The sequence below is a fragment of the Dipodomys merriami genome, unplaced genomic scaffold (assembly GCF_024711535.1).
Source record: "Dipodomys merriami isolate MVZ:Mamm:240054 unplaced genomic scaffold, mDipMer1.0.p SCAF_3, whole genome shotgun sequence".
Lineage (NCBI taxonomy): Eukaryota > Metazoa > Chordata > Mammalia > Rodentia > Heteromyidae > Dipodomys > Dipodomys merriami.
In genome coordinates this window covers 1,556,806-1,571,906 of record NW_027204492.1, presented here as the reverse complement: position 1 = coordinate 1,571,906, position 15,101 = coordinate 1,556,806, and the positions used below count along the sequence as shown (strand labels likewise).

The following is a 15,101-nucleotide window of genomic DNA, read 5'->3' as shown; positions in this document are numbered from 1 at the left end:
AGTTACAGTCATAGACACATGCTCCAGTAGCCTCCCTCCATCTCCACAAAATAATTACACACAAAAATAAAAGAACCAGGGGCTGGCAAGGTGGCTCAGTGGTAGAGTGCTTGCCTTGCATGCATGAGGCCTTGGGTTTGATTCCTCAGCACCACATAAGCCAAAAAAGCCAGAAGTGGCACCGTGGCTCAAGTGGTAAAGCACTAGCCTTGAGCTGAAGAGCTGAGGGACAGTGCCAAGGCCCAAAGTGCAGGCCCCACAACTGACACACACACACAAAAAATAATAAAATAAAAGATCCAGAAGGCTGTTAGGTTGGGACCTGGTTTTTTTCTAGGGCCCCAAATAGGCCAGTTTGGGAGTGCCTAATCTTGTAATGAAATTGAGACTTTCAATATGGTAGCTGAGAATTGGGGATTACCCCCGTTCTCCTGGCCACCACATCCCTGGGTGCGTCTAGGGGGAGCAGAAGCAGAGAAGCTTGGGTGAGCTGGGAAAAGATAGGTTAAGGGTCTCAGACGGCACAGGAGACCCCACGTGCCAGCGGCCAGCCTTCCGCACGGACTGCTGTCCGTGGTGCTGGAATGGCACGAGTTCCTGTCCATGGTGCTGACACGCCCTGTGCTTTCTCCCTTTACCGAACGCCCTTGGGTACCTTGTACTCAGAAAAGAAGGGGTGAGAGTCCAGAATAGGAAGGTAGAAGATTTTACAAAGGCCTAGAACAGCAGCGAGTGAAGGTGCCGAGGCTCCTTACGACTACTCACATTCGTCGGGAATCTGGATCAGCAGGCAGGGGCTGCAGAGGAGCAGCGGCCACACGTACCACAGCGCCACGTCCATCTTCCCAGCAGCGCCAGCGGCGGCTTGGCGCGGCACAGCCCGCCGGGCTCAGCTCACGCTCCCGCCGGAAGGAAGGGGGCTGATGGTTGACTTAAGGTAGAGCTGCCGGTGGTGGAGGGGGCACCAGGGGAAGGGAAGAGGAAAGAGAAGGCGTGGGGAAGGGACAAGAGAGAATGGACGGATGGACATTAGTGACTAACATCTGGGCCAGCCAGGATCCTAGCCCCGCCTTCAGCCCCTCCCCCAGCCGCCAGGGGGAGGGGCGGCTTCCCCATCCTGTCCCTCTCCACTCCCCACCCCACCTTGTAGAAAAAACCTGGAAGAGATAGCCTTGGCTTAGCTTCCAGGTTGCCTTCCATTCCCTTCTCATTCTGTCTATGCCTTCCTGCCAGCTGCCTCCCCAACACCAACTTGTTGCCCCAATCAAACCCCGTGTGCATGCTGCCAGCTGCTCTGTGCATGCGTTCCCATGTGTGTCTTGATGTGCCTATAAGTAGGTGTGCATGGGCATGTGTGTAGATGGGGATTTGCATATACGGAGGAAGCCAGATCCCACCAGAATTTATGTGGCTGTGTGTGCATGAGCATATGTGTGACTTCTCTGGGGGAAGTACACTCATGAGTGGTATATTTTGTTGGGGTGTCTGCATGGGTAATCAATATCCAGGGCTACTAGCTGTGTGTATGTGTGTGTTGTGTGCCAATTTGTGTGTCTGTATGGATCAGTGCAGGATGAATATGCATGTCTGTTTGCACTCTTGTGTGGCTTTTTTTCTGCTCAAAGCTGGCTTTCTATCACTTGAGCCACACCTCCATTTCTGGTTAATTGGAGATAAGAGTCTTAGCCTCTTCTGCTTAAGCTGACTTCCACTCTGGGTCCTTAGATCTCATCTTCCTGAGTAGCTAGGATATAGGTGTGAATCACTGGCACTCAGCCCAGGCTGGCTTTCAACTGTGATACTCAGCTCTCAGCTTCCTGAGTAACTAGGATTATAGACATGAGCCACACAATCTGGCTTTCCCACCATATGTGTGCACACATATGAAAAAGGAACCTTCTTATGCTCTTATTGCTGCAGCTTTCAGAATCAACTGATACCTGGGTGCTGCAAGATGAAAGGCAATAAAAAAAGAATGAGAAAGTAAGCTTGCCCTTAAGAATTAGTGGGATGAGCCGGGCGCTGGTGGCTCACACCTGTAATCCTAGCTACTCAGGAGGCTGGGATCTGAGGATCGCAGTTCAAAGCCAGCCCGGGCAGGAGAGACCATGAGTGCCGGAAGTGGCGCTGTAGCTCAAGTGGTAGAGCGCTCGCCTTGAGCTGAAGAGCTGAGGGACAGCGCTCAGGCCCCGAGTTCAAGTCCCACAACTGACCAAAAAAAAAAAAAAGAATTAGTGGGATGAGACTGGGAAGTGGTTCAGTGGTAGAGCGCTTGCCTTGTATGCATAAGGCACTGGGTTCGATTCCTCAGTACCACATAAGCAAAAAGAAAAAAAGCCAGAAGTGGTGCTGTGGCTCAAGTGGTAGAGCGAGCGCTAGCCTTGAGCTGAAGAGCTGAGAGACAGTGCCCAGGCTGAGTTCAGGCCCCATGACCGGACCCCCCCCCCAAAAAAGAAAGAATTAGTGGGAGCCAGGGGCTGGGCATGTGGCTTAGTGGTAGAGTTCTTGCCTAGCCTACATGAAGCCCTGGGTTCAATTCCTCAGTATCATATTAACAGCAAAATCCAGAAGTGGCACTGTGGCTCAAATGGTAGAGTGCTAGCCTTGAGCAAAAGAAGCTCAAAGACAGTTCCTAGGCCCAGAGTTCAAGCCCCAGGACTGGCAAACAAAAAAAGGGCCAGGTACTGGTAATCCTAGCTACTCAGGAGGCCGACATCTGAAAACTGTGGTTCAAAGCCAACCCAAGCAGGAAATCAGTTAGGCTCTATCTCCAATTAACCAGTACAATGCCAGACTGAAAGAATGGCTCAAGTGGTTGATGGCCAGCCATGAATAAGACAATTGAGAGCACAAGGCCCTAAGGCCCAGCACTAGTAACAAAAAGAAGAAAAAAAAAAACAAAACAAAAAGGAAAAGAAGTGGTGGGAAAGCCAGATTGTGTGGCTCACGTCTGAAGGGTGAGATCTGAGTATCACAGTTGAAAGCCAGCCTGGGCTGAGTGCCAGTGATTTAAACCTATATCCTAGCTACTCAGAAAGCTGAGATCTAAGGACCCAAGATGGAAGTCAGCTTTTGCAGAAGGGTCTGAGACTCTTATCTCCAATTAACCAGAAATGAAGGTGTGGCTCAAGTGATAGAAAGCCAGCTTTGAGCAGGAAATAAAAGCCACATAAGAAAGCAAGATCCTGAGTTCAAGCCCAAGTACTGACACCAAAAGAAAAGAATTATTATTATTATTAGGAGGAGGAGGAGGGAATAAAGAAAGTACATTGCTGCTGCTGCTCAGTCCCTTGGGGGGAGTGGGGGGAGGCAATAAAGAATAGAGGCAATTGTGACCCCCTCACTTCCAGATGTTCCAGGCCAGAATCAGGGCAGGGACCAGGGAAAGTGCTGGAACATTTCTCAGGACAATATTTCTGATACCTCTCAAGTATCTGGTAGTCTCAACTTCTGGCTCTTCTTTTTTTTTTAATCTTTACGGGTCAACTGCTAGATGTATGCACTACAAACCCAAGCAATGCTAGACGAACCTATGTGTCTACTTGCATGAAATGGGTCCCAAAGATGGGATCTAAGAAAGAGGCCTTCTCTGACAATGATCAGATTATGGAACAACCTCCCAGTAGGAGAGGCAACTGAAATTGCAGATAAAAAGAGGCAAGTACAGGAGAGGTAAGAGCTGGAGGTGTCAAATCCAGCCAGGACCTTGTCAAAGGGGAAACCAAGCCTCATCAATAACACCAACAGAGTAGGTAAGGAGTGGCTCAGTGGTAGAGTGCTTGCCTTGCATGCATGTGGCCCTGGGTTCGATTCCTCAGCACCACATAAGAAAAAAGAAAAAAGCAGGAAGTGGTACTGTGGCTCAAATGGTAGAGCACTAGCCTTGAGCTGAAGAGCTGAGGGACAGCGCCCAGGCCCAGAGCTCAGGCCCCACGACTGGACCCCCCCCCAAAAAAAAAGAGTAGGTAAGGAGGCCTGGAAGGCTGTGCTAAGGCTTCAGTTCTGTCAGGAGGCAAGCAGGAGCAACAAATCAGTTTAGTGCAAGAAAGCACTTGAGAAGAGTGGTAAATGTGGCAAACTGCCAGGGACTAGACACAGAAAATGGAAGGGAGAGTAGCAGTCAGCTTGGAGCTCTCAGATTCTCCCACTGGCTGGTGAAGCTGGTGGAGAAACACCACTATGGGTCAACATAGATGGCCTAGAGGCCAAAAGAATGTTACATAAGGGCAAGAAGTGGAACATGGATGGCCAATTCCTAACTTGCAAAAGCTAAGCTGGAGACCAGAAGGGAGGAGAACAGTGGATGCTTTACTCACAAAGCCAGTGCTATGAGGGCTGGGCCTCAGGCAGCCTTGGCCTTGACTTCAAGGCCTGTAGGAAGCAGTGGGAGACTCAGATCAGAGAGCAAGGGATCAAACAGCAGCCTTGGGAGCTCTGAGCATTGGTCTTCTGAGGGGGAAGGGGAGGAAACTGAAGCAAAAGTAGCTCAAAGGAAGATCCTCCTGCCTATAAGGACGCTTTGATGCTCTGTTTGTTGGACTGATTATTTCTGCCATGCCAGTTCCCCCATTAGTCCTCCAAGTCTAGGTTCCCACAATGGTGTTGGGCATGCATACTTGGGGTACAGACCTAGGGGAAACAGAAAATCCCCATTTCCCTAGTCCCCATGCTATACCACCCTGTATTCACCCCCAGTTCATCATAGCCATGAGGCTATGCTATATTCAGCTATTTTCCCCCCATTTTCTGGTATTTGTCACCCCACTTGCCACCGCCCTGGGCATTGAGATAGTAGAAGAAAACAACCAGAAGGTTGAGAGGCCTCTGACAGCTGGGAGGGGGCTCTCCTGCCTCCCTTCCCACCGCTGCCGGGTCTCTGATCTCTCACCATTCCTCAAGCAATTATAGAGCAAGCTAAGGTTGTTAGCTCAGCAGGCCGCGACCCCCCATCAGCACCACCAAGGGCAAAGGAGGAGGGGCAAGTATTCCACAGATGGAGCCAAGGCCCAGCCTGCTGAGGGTGACAGACAGAGTGAGAAGTGGTTGGAGGGAGCAGGAGAGGCTGAGACATGGGGTGGGGAACGGGGAAACAAAGACAGCCTTTGGAAGACTAGGAAAACTAACAAGAAGAAATCCACCAATGGAGATCCAGGCCAGGGGAAAGGGAGGGAAAAGAAAAAAAAAGGAGTACAAAGGGTGAGAGACCGCTGCAGAAAATACTGCTCAGAAATGGCAGCAAGAAGTGGAGTGGGCGTGTGCATGTGCGCCTGCGTGGAGGCAAATGATGCCTCCACAGCTTTCCTGTCCCTAAGGGGTGTGCCAGGCAAGGGGTGGGGAGGGAGGAGAAGATGCGCCTGGGTCAGGGAGGGGCCCTTCTCAAGCTAGCAGGTCAGGCTGGATGAATGAGCTGAGTGGAGAGACAAATAGAGGGTAAAGAAGGACCCAGAGAGACAAACAAAGCCACACAGTGATAGGCAGCAAATCCCTGCCCACTTGTGGCACGAGGGCAAGAGGACAGTTGTAAGACAAGATGAATGACCCACTGCTGGCCAACCCACCTACACGAGCCAGAGGACAGGTGGAGACTCCTGCAGGGAGAAGGAATGTGGGAGAGAGAGGTGAGGGAGGGATTACAATAGATCCTTGAAAGATTCCTCTGTGAGTGTGTGTGTGTGTGTGTGTGTGTGTGTGTGTGTGTGCGCGTGTGTGTGCATGCATGTGCATGCGCATGTGCGTATGTATGTGTACATGTGTTTGAATAAGCAGCCGCCAGGCTGGGGGAAGTGCACATGCAACCACAGGCACAACAGTGACTCTGTGTGTGTATGTGTGTGTGTGTGTGTGTGTGTGTGTGCACCAACTGTGTACACCAGCCTCTGTGCTGGAAAAGAGCCAAACACATCCTGCCCCCACCCCTTGTGGGAGGGGGGGTCTCACAAACTGCACTGATCAGGTGAGAAGAAGGGGTGTGGCAGGCACTGAGGAGACAAGGCTTAGAGGAAGATCTGTGAGGGCTCCAAAGGAGCCTCACCCCTGAACCCCCCCCCCAGCTTGTGCCCTGGATCCCTTAGGGAGTACTGGTCTACTCCATAACATACTGCATTGCCATCTGCACCACATAGCTTGCCTGTCTGAAAGGAAGCTGGTTGCTAAGGAAGGACCTGAGAGGTTAGGGAGCCTGGCTGAGACCTGGGGTGCTGCTTCAATCCTGAACACATACATACACACACACACACACACACACACACACACACCTACCTTCCAGGGGGCATCCTGCATATGCTTACTGCACATGTGTCCACCAGCTCTCCACCCTGCTGGGGGTAGTTCTCAAATAAGAAGCAACAAGCTGGGCACCAGTGGCTCATGCCTGTGATCCTAGCTACTCAGGAGGCTGAGATCTGAGGATCATAGTTCAAAGCCAGCCCAAGCAGGAAAGTCCATGAGATGTAACATCCAATGAACCACCAGAAACAGGAAGTGGAGCGCTAAGCCTTGAGCAAAAGAGCCTCAGGGGGACAGCACCCAGGCCCTGAGTTCAAGCCCCACAATGGGGGAAAAAAAGCGATATGAAAGCCCACTTCACGGATGGAGCAGTATCAGGGCCTTTCTGCCCAGCATCTGTTACAAATGGCAGCATTTGATGTCTCAGCAGTCCAGATCGGGGACTGGACTGTTGCTCAGTGCCCCAGGTACATGGAAAGGTCAATGTGGGTGGCAGATCCCTGTCCTGCAGGCCTAGGGGCAGTGTGGGAGCGTTTGTGCCTGTCAGTGCAGATATAAGGTGATGGGTGTCACCTGAATCTCATACTCCATGTCCCTTTAAGGCTTCTCCTCCCCCTCCCCACCAGGCTGTGCCTGGCTGGTTTCTATGGTGATGGAGCCTGTGAGCAGAGGTGGGAAAGCACTGCTGTACTAGCCTGTTGGGTTATTTAGATAATACATAAAGGCGGCTGCTCAAGGGAGCCCCCACAGGTAACTGGAGGCCCAGAAATCATAGGCTCCTCCTCCCCCCTCCCTAAATGAGGAATGGAGCAATTGTACCTCAGCCCCACCTCAGCTCCCCTATCTCTCATTCTGCTTCAGCCCCCCTCATCCCAACCCCCCCTCTTTGCTGGAGGCTTCAGTCTCCAAGGCAACTAAGGCTCACCTGTAAAGGACCATTTTCCTTAATGGTAGGGAGTGGGGCAGAGAGAGGTTAACTCTTTGTGGGGAAGAAAGGGAGGATTCTTACTATTGGTTGGCCCCACCCTCCACTCCCTCCACCCCCTCACACTCCTCCCCCCATCACACACACACACACACACACACACACACACACACACACACACACACACACACACACACACACACACACACACACACACACACACACACACACACACACACACACACACACACACACACACACACACACACACATTGTGATCTCAGTCAGCTTCATTTTCTTAAATGAGTTTATGGCTAGCACTCCCTACATCCCAGGGCCTCTCCTATGCATTGTCAAGCACCCGGATCCATCCCCCCTCACTAGCGCACTGAAGACAAGGAAATCGGGGCCCAGAAGTGGACACTCACTGGGATGAGATTTTAGATGGAGTGGAGGCTCCTGAAATTTCCAAGGGGTCTAGTGACTTTTCAGGGACTCTTGGGTCCCAGGGCCATAGACTAGGATGGCCTCCAAGCCATCCTTTCCCCTAGGGACGAGCCAATTTGTTAGGCAGATGGCAGGCAAATGTGGAAGGTAGGTAGGGAAATTTTGGAGGCATGTACAAGGACGACATGGGAAACATCCCAGAGCAGGAGCTGGACTCCAAACGACCTGTCTATCCTTGGGCTGGGCCCCCCAGCCTGAGGGCCTGGGGGGGCCTCACGTGACACTGGTTCATCCGCTCCGCAGAATCCTGGCCTGTTGTATTTCCTTTTTTACAACTGAAGACTCTAGAGCCCCCTCATAGAGACCTTCACTACCTGGAAAGCCCCTCTCCACCCAGAGCCTACTGACAACAATGAGTCCATTCGTGTGCTGAAGGGGAGACTGAGGCTGAGCAGAGAGCCAGGTCTTAGTTTCCCAGAATCACAAAGGCAGAGGCAGGAGGCAGCCCAGACAGCAGGGCCCCTCCCTGCCCTGAGCTTCCTCAGTGAGTGAAGATCATCTTACACTAGAAGGGGCTTCAGGGACCAGGTCCCAGGAGACAGAGGACAATATGCATCACGTCCCTTCCTTTGGCTATGGGTTTGCAGAATAAGTAGGCACTACAGAGGAGGTGCTGGGGGAAAGTGACTAACCCAGAAGCTTGGTAGTGTTAGAAACGGCTCAGACACTGCTAGGGCCCCACCAGACCCCCCCCCCCCGATCCCCATTCCCAAAGGTTAAAGGGCAGAAGGGGCACAGGAAGCCTGGGGGTGGACAATGGGGCCTCTGTCCTCCCTAGGGCCTTAGCATTCCTAAGGCATGAACGCAGGCAGCTGGGGAGGGGGCCTGAGTGAACCCAAACACTGAAGCCACAAGTCTGGGTTGACCAGATGCTGTGTCCCCATATGATTCAGAGCTGTCTGTCAGCCCCCATGGTCATGACTCTCACTGCACCCCTTCCTAGCACAAGCTCTATTGGGGATTGGGGTGTCTGAGGGGAATCCATGTGAATACACACACAAAGATATGTGTGCATACCCTCTCAAGAACACACACATGCATATACACACACACATATGCAGTCAAATATACTACCCAAAAGCAGCAGCCAATACTGGAAATTACACACACACACACACACACACACACACACACACACACACACACACACACACACATACACACCCAAAGCCTCTCAGCAGTGCATCTTGTGCAACCCTCTGGACTGGGGTACCCTCCCCCTATCTCTGCCCAGCACTGGATGCTTTAGATGAGTTGTGGGGAGGTAGGAGCTCGTGGAGATGCAGGCCCCATCCTTCCAGCTCCACCCTCAGACTGCCATTGATAGGCACAGGCTCAGCAGTCTCCCTTGGCCAAGTGCATAAAGCCCAGGACTGTGCCACTCTCCTGCTCCACCCAATTCCTGGCTTACACAGCTACCTCTGCCAGGTTTAGGGGCCAGAGATGCATGCACTGCTGCTTGGGAAGGCCGTGACCCTGCAGTTTGTCCACTTGGAAGGGCAGAAGGCAGCTCCTGAGGCCTGGGGGTGGGGGTGGGGGTGCAGTGGACAAAGAAAAGCTTCTAGAAAGCCCAGTAGACCAGATCCTCTCCCTGCAAAGGAACTCCCCGCCCTCCTCTGGCTCCTCCCTTTCCCTCTCACCACAGCCTTTAGGAAACCACAAAGACCCTGTTGATACTTGGGGAGCAGGCAGGGTGGGCTTGCTGCTTCCTCTAGTCCTCCTCTTGGCGGTGGCCACCAGTGTCCCCACTCTACCCTGCAGGTCAGATGGGGGAGCACAGGAGGGGGATCCTAGGCCCAATCCAGGCATATGGAGCCCCACTGAGGTGCACCCTGAGGGGCTCTCACAGCAGCCCTTGAGGGAGGAGGGAGGGGTTTAGGGGATGCAGGGAGGGGGAAGAAAGATAAAAGATAAACAAAAGAGGATGTGAAAGGGCGGTGGGCACAGAAGGGGAAGTGTGCAGGCCAAGAGAGGGAAAAGAAGGAGGACGCATCTCCCACCCCCCACCCCAATGGAGAAATAAGGAAGAAAAGGGAAGGTAATGTGTGCTGGAAGCTGACAGGGTGGCAGCAAGGATGCGCAAATCGCAGCTAGTGACAGACAGAAAGATTACAGGCTGGACAGGGGCTGGGGAGACTGCAGAGGGACCATTTCAGGTGTCTCCACTCAAGAGTCTAACTCCAGCCTTCCCAATCACAGAAGCAGGGCAGGGCAGGGCAGGGCAGGCACAGCCTAGAGCTAGAATGCAGCCTCCAGTATCTGCACCACGGGGCGGAGGGGGGGGTTGGGGGGGGGGAGGGGAACTACACGCCCTCTGAGGACCCTGCCTCTACTCCACAGTAGAGAACATTCTCCAGGCTGTCCTGCAGTTGGCCTTGTGCTACCAGCTGGAACAGGAGTGGCCATTTATCTGGAAAGAGACCTCAGAGATCAGCAAAGTCTCTCCTTCAGGTGATAGCCAACCAAGCTGAAGCCCCAAGTCTGAATGTCCCTAGTCATTGGGCTAAGGAATGGCCAGTGTGGCTCAGTAGGCCCTCCCTTTGACCGTCCCGAGCCAGACTTGGCCTGTTTGCTTATCATGGCAATTGGAGTAGGCCAACTGGGGAGTACTGATGGGCCACCCCTGCTCAATGGAGTAATCTTCCAATAAGGCCTGTCCTCACTCTTTTCCCTTTAATTCTAAAGAATCTGCACGCCATGCAGTGGTGGTAGCAGCCCAGAGCCAGTGAGAATCTGCCCAGTGAATGACTGCCCATTGATGACTATTCAATTCCTGGGCAGTCATTGCCAGAGCAGTTCCCATTACTGGCCACAGGTCATGAGACCCTGCCACTTCTGGGCACTGGGTGTGTGTTGGGGCGGCGCGGGGGGGGGGGGGGTATTATCTTGAACCTGAGTGGTAGCAAACCAGGAAGGCTGGGGAGTGCTAAGCATGTTTCTGTCTTGGTGATCAAATCACCAGTGATTCTTAATTTCTTTTGTTCTCTATATATTTCAAATCTACTACAGTAAGATGTATTACTTTGAGGGGACTAAGCATACACACATGCATAAATAAATATACTGAGAGAGACGCTGGGATGTCGAAAGAAGGAACACCCAGGAGCCATCAATTTGCCATGTAACCCTAGACAGCAAAGGGTTCTGGAAGGCTGAGGGGCAAGGTGTGAGCATGAATAGGCGTTGCCTGGGTGCTGTGCCAGGTGAGAGGCCTGGCTGGGCTGATTCCCAGCACTGGCATCAAGGAGCCCATCGGAGGGGAGAGGCCCTAGGCAGGCCCCTGCCCCAGCCACTCCACAGAGCACCAGGGAAACGGGGCTTGGCAGCAGCTACCACAGGAAGAAGAGCTACCAGGGCCACGTGAGTCAGCAGAGTGCACTGGGCTGCCAGGAGTCCCTGTCCTTGGCTCTGTGTTAAACAGGAGCAGAGCATCTACCTGGAGGACATGCCAAACCCCCACTCCTTAGAGTGAACAGATGGTGGTCCTGCCTTCCTGAGACAGTTGGCATGAAAGGGGGTTCCAGATACCCTGTGGGGGACAGTGGCTTGTACTAGCTGTTCTTTGCAATTTCTGTCAATCAAGAGACCCTAAAATTCTGACCTTAGGAGGGAGGGACTAGGAATCTGAGATAAGGCCTCAAGCATCTTGCGTTCCATAAACCCTTGGCCCTGAGCCAAAGAGGCCCTCCGTTCCTCACCCCTACCTGGTTGGGCCCACATTCTACATCCATGTGCGCGGGAGGCATCAATGGGTGCCAAACCATCTAGGCCAGTGTAACCGTTACTGGCCACGGAGTGCGTGGGAAAGGGGTTCAGAAAAACCTGTGCTGCGTCCCCTGAGAGAAGACCCTGGTTCTACAGTAGATTTTGAGGGGACCCTGGCTGGAATTTGGCAAGAAGGAGGAGAACAAAGCCCCCTCCCTATTTTGGGATGGAGGGGAGGCAGCGCCCAGTCCTGGTCTTCCTCCTCCTGCCTACACCCCACTCCCCACATTTCAGGAGCAATTTACCTCCATTTCCCCCCAACACACACACACACACACACACACACACACACACACACACACACACACACACACACACACACCATGTTAGCGCTAGCGGCTAAGGCTTTTTGCCACCCAGGGCTCCAGAACGGGATGAGGGGCAGCCACGCCCAGAGCCACACCCCACGACTGTGGAAAGGGGGGGCACTGGGCTGTGTTCCCGATTCCCTTCTTACACACGTACACACTCACAGGAACATGCCAACTTGAGCCCACCTGCCCACACAGAGCCTGCCTGGCCACCCCCGTAGCCCTCCCTACCCAGGTACCCCTCACCTGTCGGTGTCCAGCACCCAGCGTCCTCCCCCCTGGCCCGTCCACTCCCCGGTGCCCCGAGCCGGGTGGCAGGCATGGGTGGGGCTCCGGCCGCAGAGCTCGTTGGCAGCCGAGAAGACCCTCCCAGGTCCCTGCCCCAGGCAGGGCTAGGGCGGCAGCGCCCCGGGTCGCAGCCGCGGCCGGTGTGAAAGGCCCGGCCAGCCCGCCTTACCTGAGCCGCCGCGCTGCCGCTGCCGCTGCCCGGGCTGCCCGCGCAGCCCGCACGCACGCCGGCCTCGGACCCGCCGCGCAGGGAAGTCTGCGAAGGCGACGCCGACGCCGATGCCAAGGCTGCGGCGGCTTCGGCGGCAGCGGCGGGGCGGGGGAGGGGCGGGGCGGGCGTGCGCCGAGGGGAGGGGGAGGGAGCGCCCGCAAGAGGGGAGGAAGGGGGGAGGAAGGGGAGGAGGAGGAGGAGGGGAGGAGTGAGATCACCTCCCGGCCGTCCGCCCCGCCCCGCCACACCCTTGCCCCTTGTCCCTGCGGAGCCCAGACGCAGAGCCCCACGCGCGCTCCGCTGGCCCCGCACCGGCAGGACTCCCCCGCCCGAGGGCGCCTCCCGCCCCGCCACGGGAGAGCCCGTCACCGCAGACGCTGAGATTTGGAAGCCCTGGGCAGGGGTGTTCCTGGAGTGCTGGGAGGTGGAGGGAGGAGTCGGGCCGACAAACAGATTCCCTCGCCCCCAGCCCCCCATTCAGCCTTCCAGGGTGCCAGCCCGGGAGGGATGAGCACCCTTAAGCCAGCTGGTCCGGGACGCGCCCCGGTGAGCCAGCGTTTGGCCGTCCCTCCTCTCCCCCCCCCCTCCGCCCCCGTTTTCCCGAGCTCTCCTCCAAATCGTCACTCCCAATCCAGGCGCCTGGTAGGGGTCTTTAACGGAAGGGTACACAGGGCCTTCAGCTCCCCACCCCAACCTGCCATGGAGGCGTGTTGGGATACAGGCATCTGCGCACTCCAGAGCCCCAGCGAGAAACTAGGCCATAGGCGAACCCACGGAAGAAAAGGTCACGCGGAGAGGATGCCCTCCACCTGCCACCCCAAGCTCCCCGCCAGGTTCGGTATCTCATTTCTTTGTTCCTCAGGATTGCCCTCATCCCGACCTTTTCCGCCCGCCCCACGCTGTCAAAGCCCTTGGTGCGGAATGAATCTGGAAGGAGGGAGGGCCCTCCTCCCCAGCGCCCCCCTTCCAAGCTGGTGACTGAAACCTCCCAGCCGAGGCAACGTGGAGGGGCTGGAATTACCAGGCGAGAGCCGATCCGGCTTCAGCCGCAGGGCAAGGAAGGCCTAGGGCCCAGATGGCAGATTGCAGCCCTGGTGGCCACGGTATTTTTATGGGCATGCCTGTTGCTTAGTGAAGCGTTCCTGAGGCCCTCAGCTTGGACTGCCAACACCCCTCAAGTGGTGCCGGGTTCTGCTTCCCAGCCCCCCCCCATTGGACCACCTCCTGCCAGCTTCCTTTCCTAGGCAAGGAGAGGCATGGGGTACCCCACCCCACTCTCTGAGAGGGTCTTTGAGAGAATAGGACAACACTAGGCCCCTAAGAGAACAGAGGGAGGGAGGAAGGGAGGGAGGAAGGAAGGGAGGGAGAGAGAGAGAGAAAAAAATGCAAGCAAGCCAAGGACACTCTGCCACCCCCTTGCCTGCCATGACCCTGAGCGGAGCTGACCTGGCTACAGCTGGTGACGCGCCATTGCTCCAATGTCTTCAGGAGACAGCAAAGGACACTGGGCCTGCCTGGGTCACACATGAGGCCAGGGAGCACAGAAGTTGGGCAGGGATCGGTATTTTCCATAGGGCACCTAGCTGACTTCAGCTTCCTGTCCCAACTGATATGAGCTCTGATAGGCCTGGCAGAAGCCGACCTAGGCCTCTCCTCTCAAGCTGCTGCTTCCACTCACCCTGTCAATCCAGGCCTCAACCCAAATCCTTTACCCGAGCTGGGGTTTCATGCTGATCACTAGAGTGACATGGACAGGGGTACAGTAAGAAAGGACCAGAGCCCAGTTCACATGCACCCACCAATGTCTAACACTCCATGCAGTCTCCATTAATCAGAAGTATATTAATTACTATCGTTACAGGATAGCATGTTTGGTAAGCACTACCATGAGTCTGTCATTGTTCTAACCATGGTTCCCAGATTAGCAGATTTCTTTTGCATACTAACCCATGAGGTTCATCTATGCCTCTGTCTCATAGACAAGGACACTGAAACACAAATTGCTCCAAAAGTGGCTCAATGAGAACCACATGAAAGAGCCTTTCGCTACTTCATTGCATCTCCACAGGAACCCATAATAAAAGTCCCATTATCCTCTCCCAGAGTAAACTGGGGTTCACAGAGAGATGGCATATAGTGCAGGAGGCACTGTACAGTGCAACCTGCCTGTAGTCTTTACTCATTCCTTCTGATGCCCTCACTACGGAGTATGCTACTGCTACTGGCTCCATGTCTCTGATCAGGAACCTGAGGTTCAGAGGAGTCAAATGACTGCTGCAAAATCACCCAGAAGGTAAATGAAAAACCTGGGATTTCACTCCTTGACTGCAATGCCCATTTTCTTACTTATCCACACTGAAGTAGAAGCACACAGTAAAATCCACCTTTTTGTCATGGGGCTTGAACTTAGGGCCTGGGTACTGTCTCTGAGCTCTTACGCTCAAGGCTAGAGCTCTACCACTTTGACTCACAGCTCCACTTCCAGTTTTCTGGTACTTAATTGGAAATGAGTCTCATAGACTTTTTTGCCCAGGCTGGCTTTGAACCGTGTGATCCTCAGATCTCAGCCTCCTAAGTAGCTAGGATGACAGGCGTGAGCCACCGGCGCCCAGCTAGTTTGTTGTTGTTGTTTGAACATTATTCTGCATTCAGGAAATACTTGATTTGTATGAAACAGTTTTAGAAATATAGCATAAAAGAGCTTTATCTCTACTGTTCATAACATCTGGTCCAACCATTATATATCTTTATTTGAGTTACTTAAATATTTAATGAAGCCGTGTTGGAAAACAATATTAAAAAGTCTTTTAAAAAACTCTGTAAGCCAGGCACCAGTGGCTCACACCTGTAATCCTAGCTATTCAGGAGG

The 15,101-nt window shown here is 54.0% G+C and overlaps 1 protein-coding gene across 7 annotated transcripts in view; it reads right to left on the bottom strand.

The window, feature by feature from the left end:
* The window catches only part of L1cam (L1 cell adhesion molecule), a 30,190-nt gene extending 16,466 nt beyond the window's left edge, over positions 1 to 13,724 (bottom strand). For 6 of the 7 annotated variants that reach the window (XM_070039491.1, XM_070039493.1, XM_070039496.1 and 3 more), the window contains exons 1-2: positions 12,191 to 12,284; positions 766 to 943 (exon numbers count right to left, since the gene is read on the bottom strand). In XM_070039491.1, the coding sequence (XP_069895592.1) occupies positions 766 to 841 (76 nt within the window). In that variant the 5' untranslated portion in view covers positions 842 to 943; positions 12,191 to 12,284. Of the gene's footprint in view, positions 1 to 765; positions 944 to 12,190; positions 12,285 to 13,678 lie in introns of those variants that run through there. The other variant, XM_070039492.1, reaches the window with a different exon arrangement.
* Between the last annotated feature and the right edge of the window lie 1,377 nt (positions 13,725 to 15,101).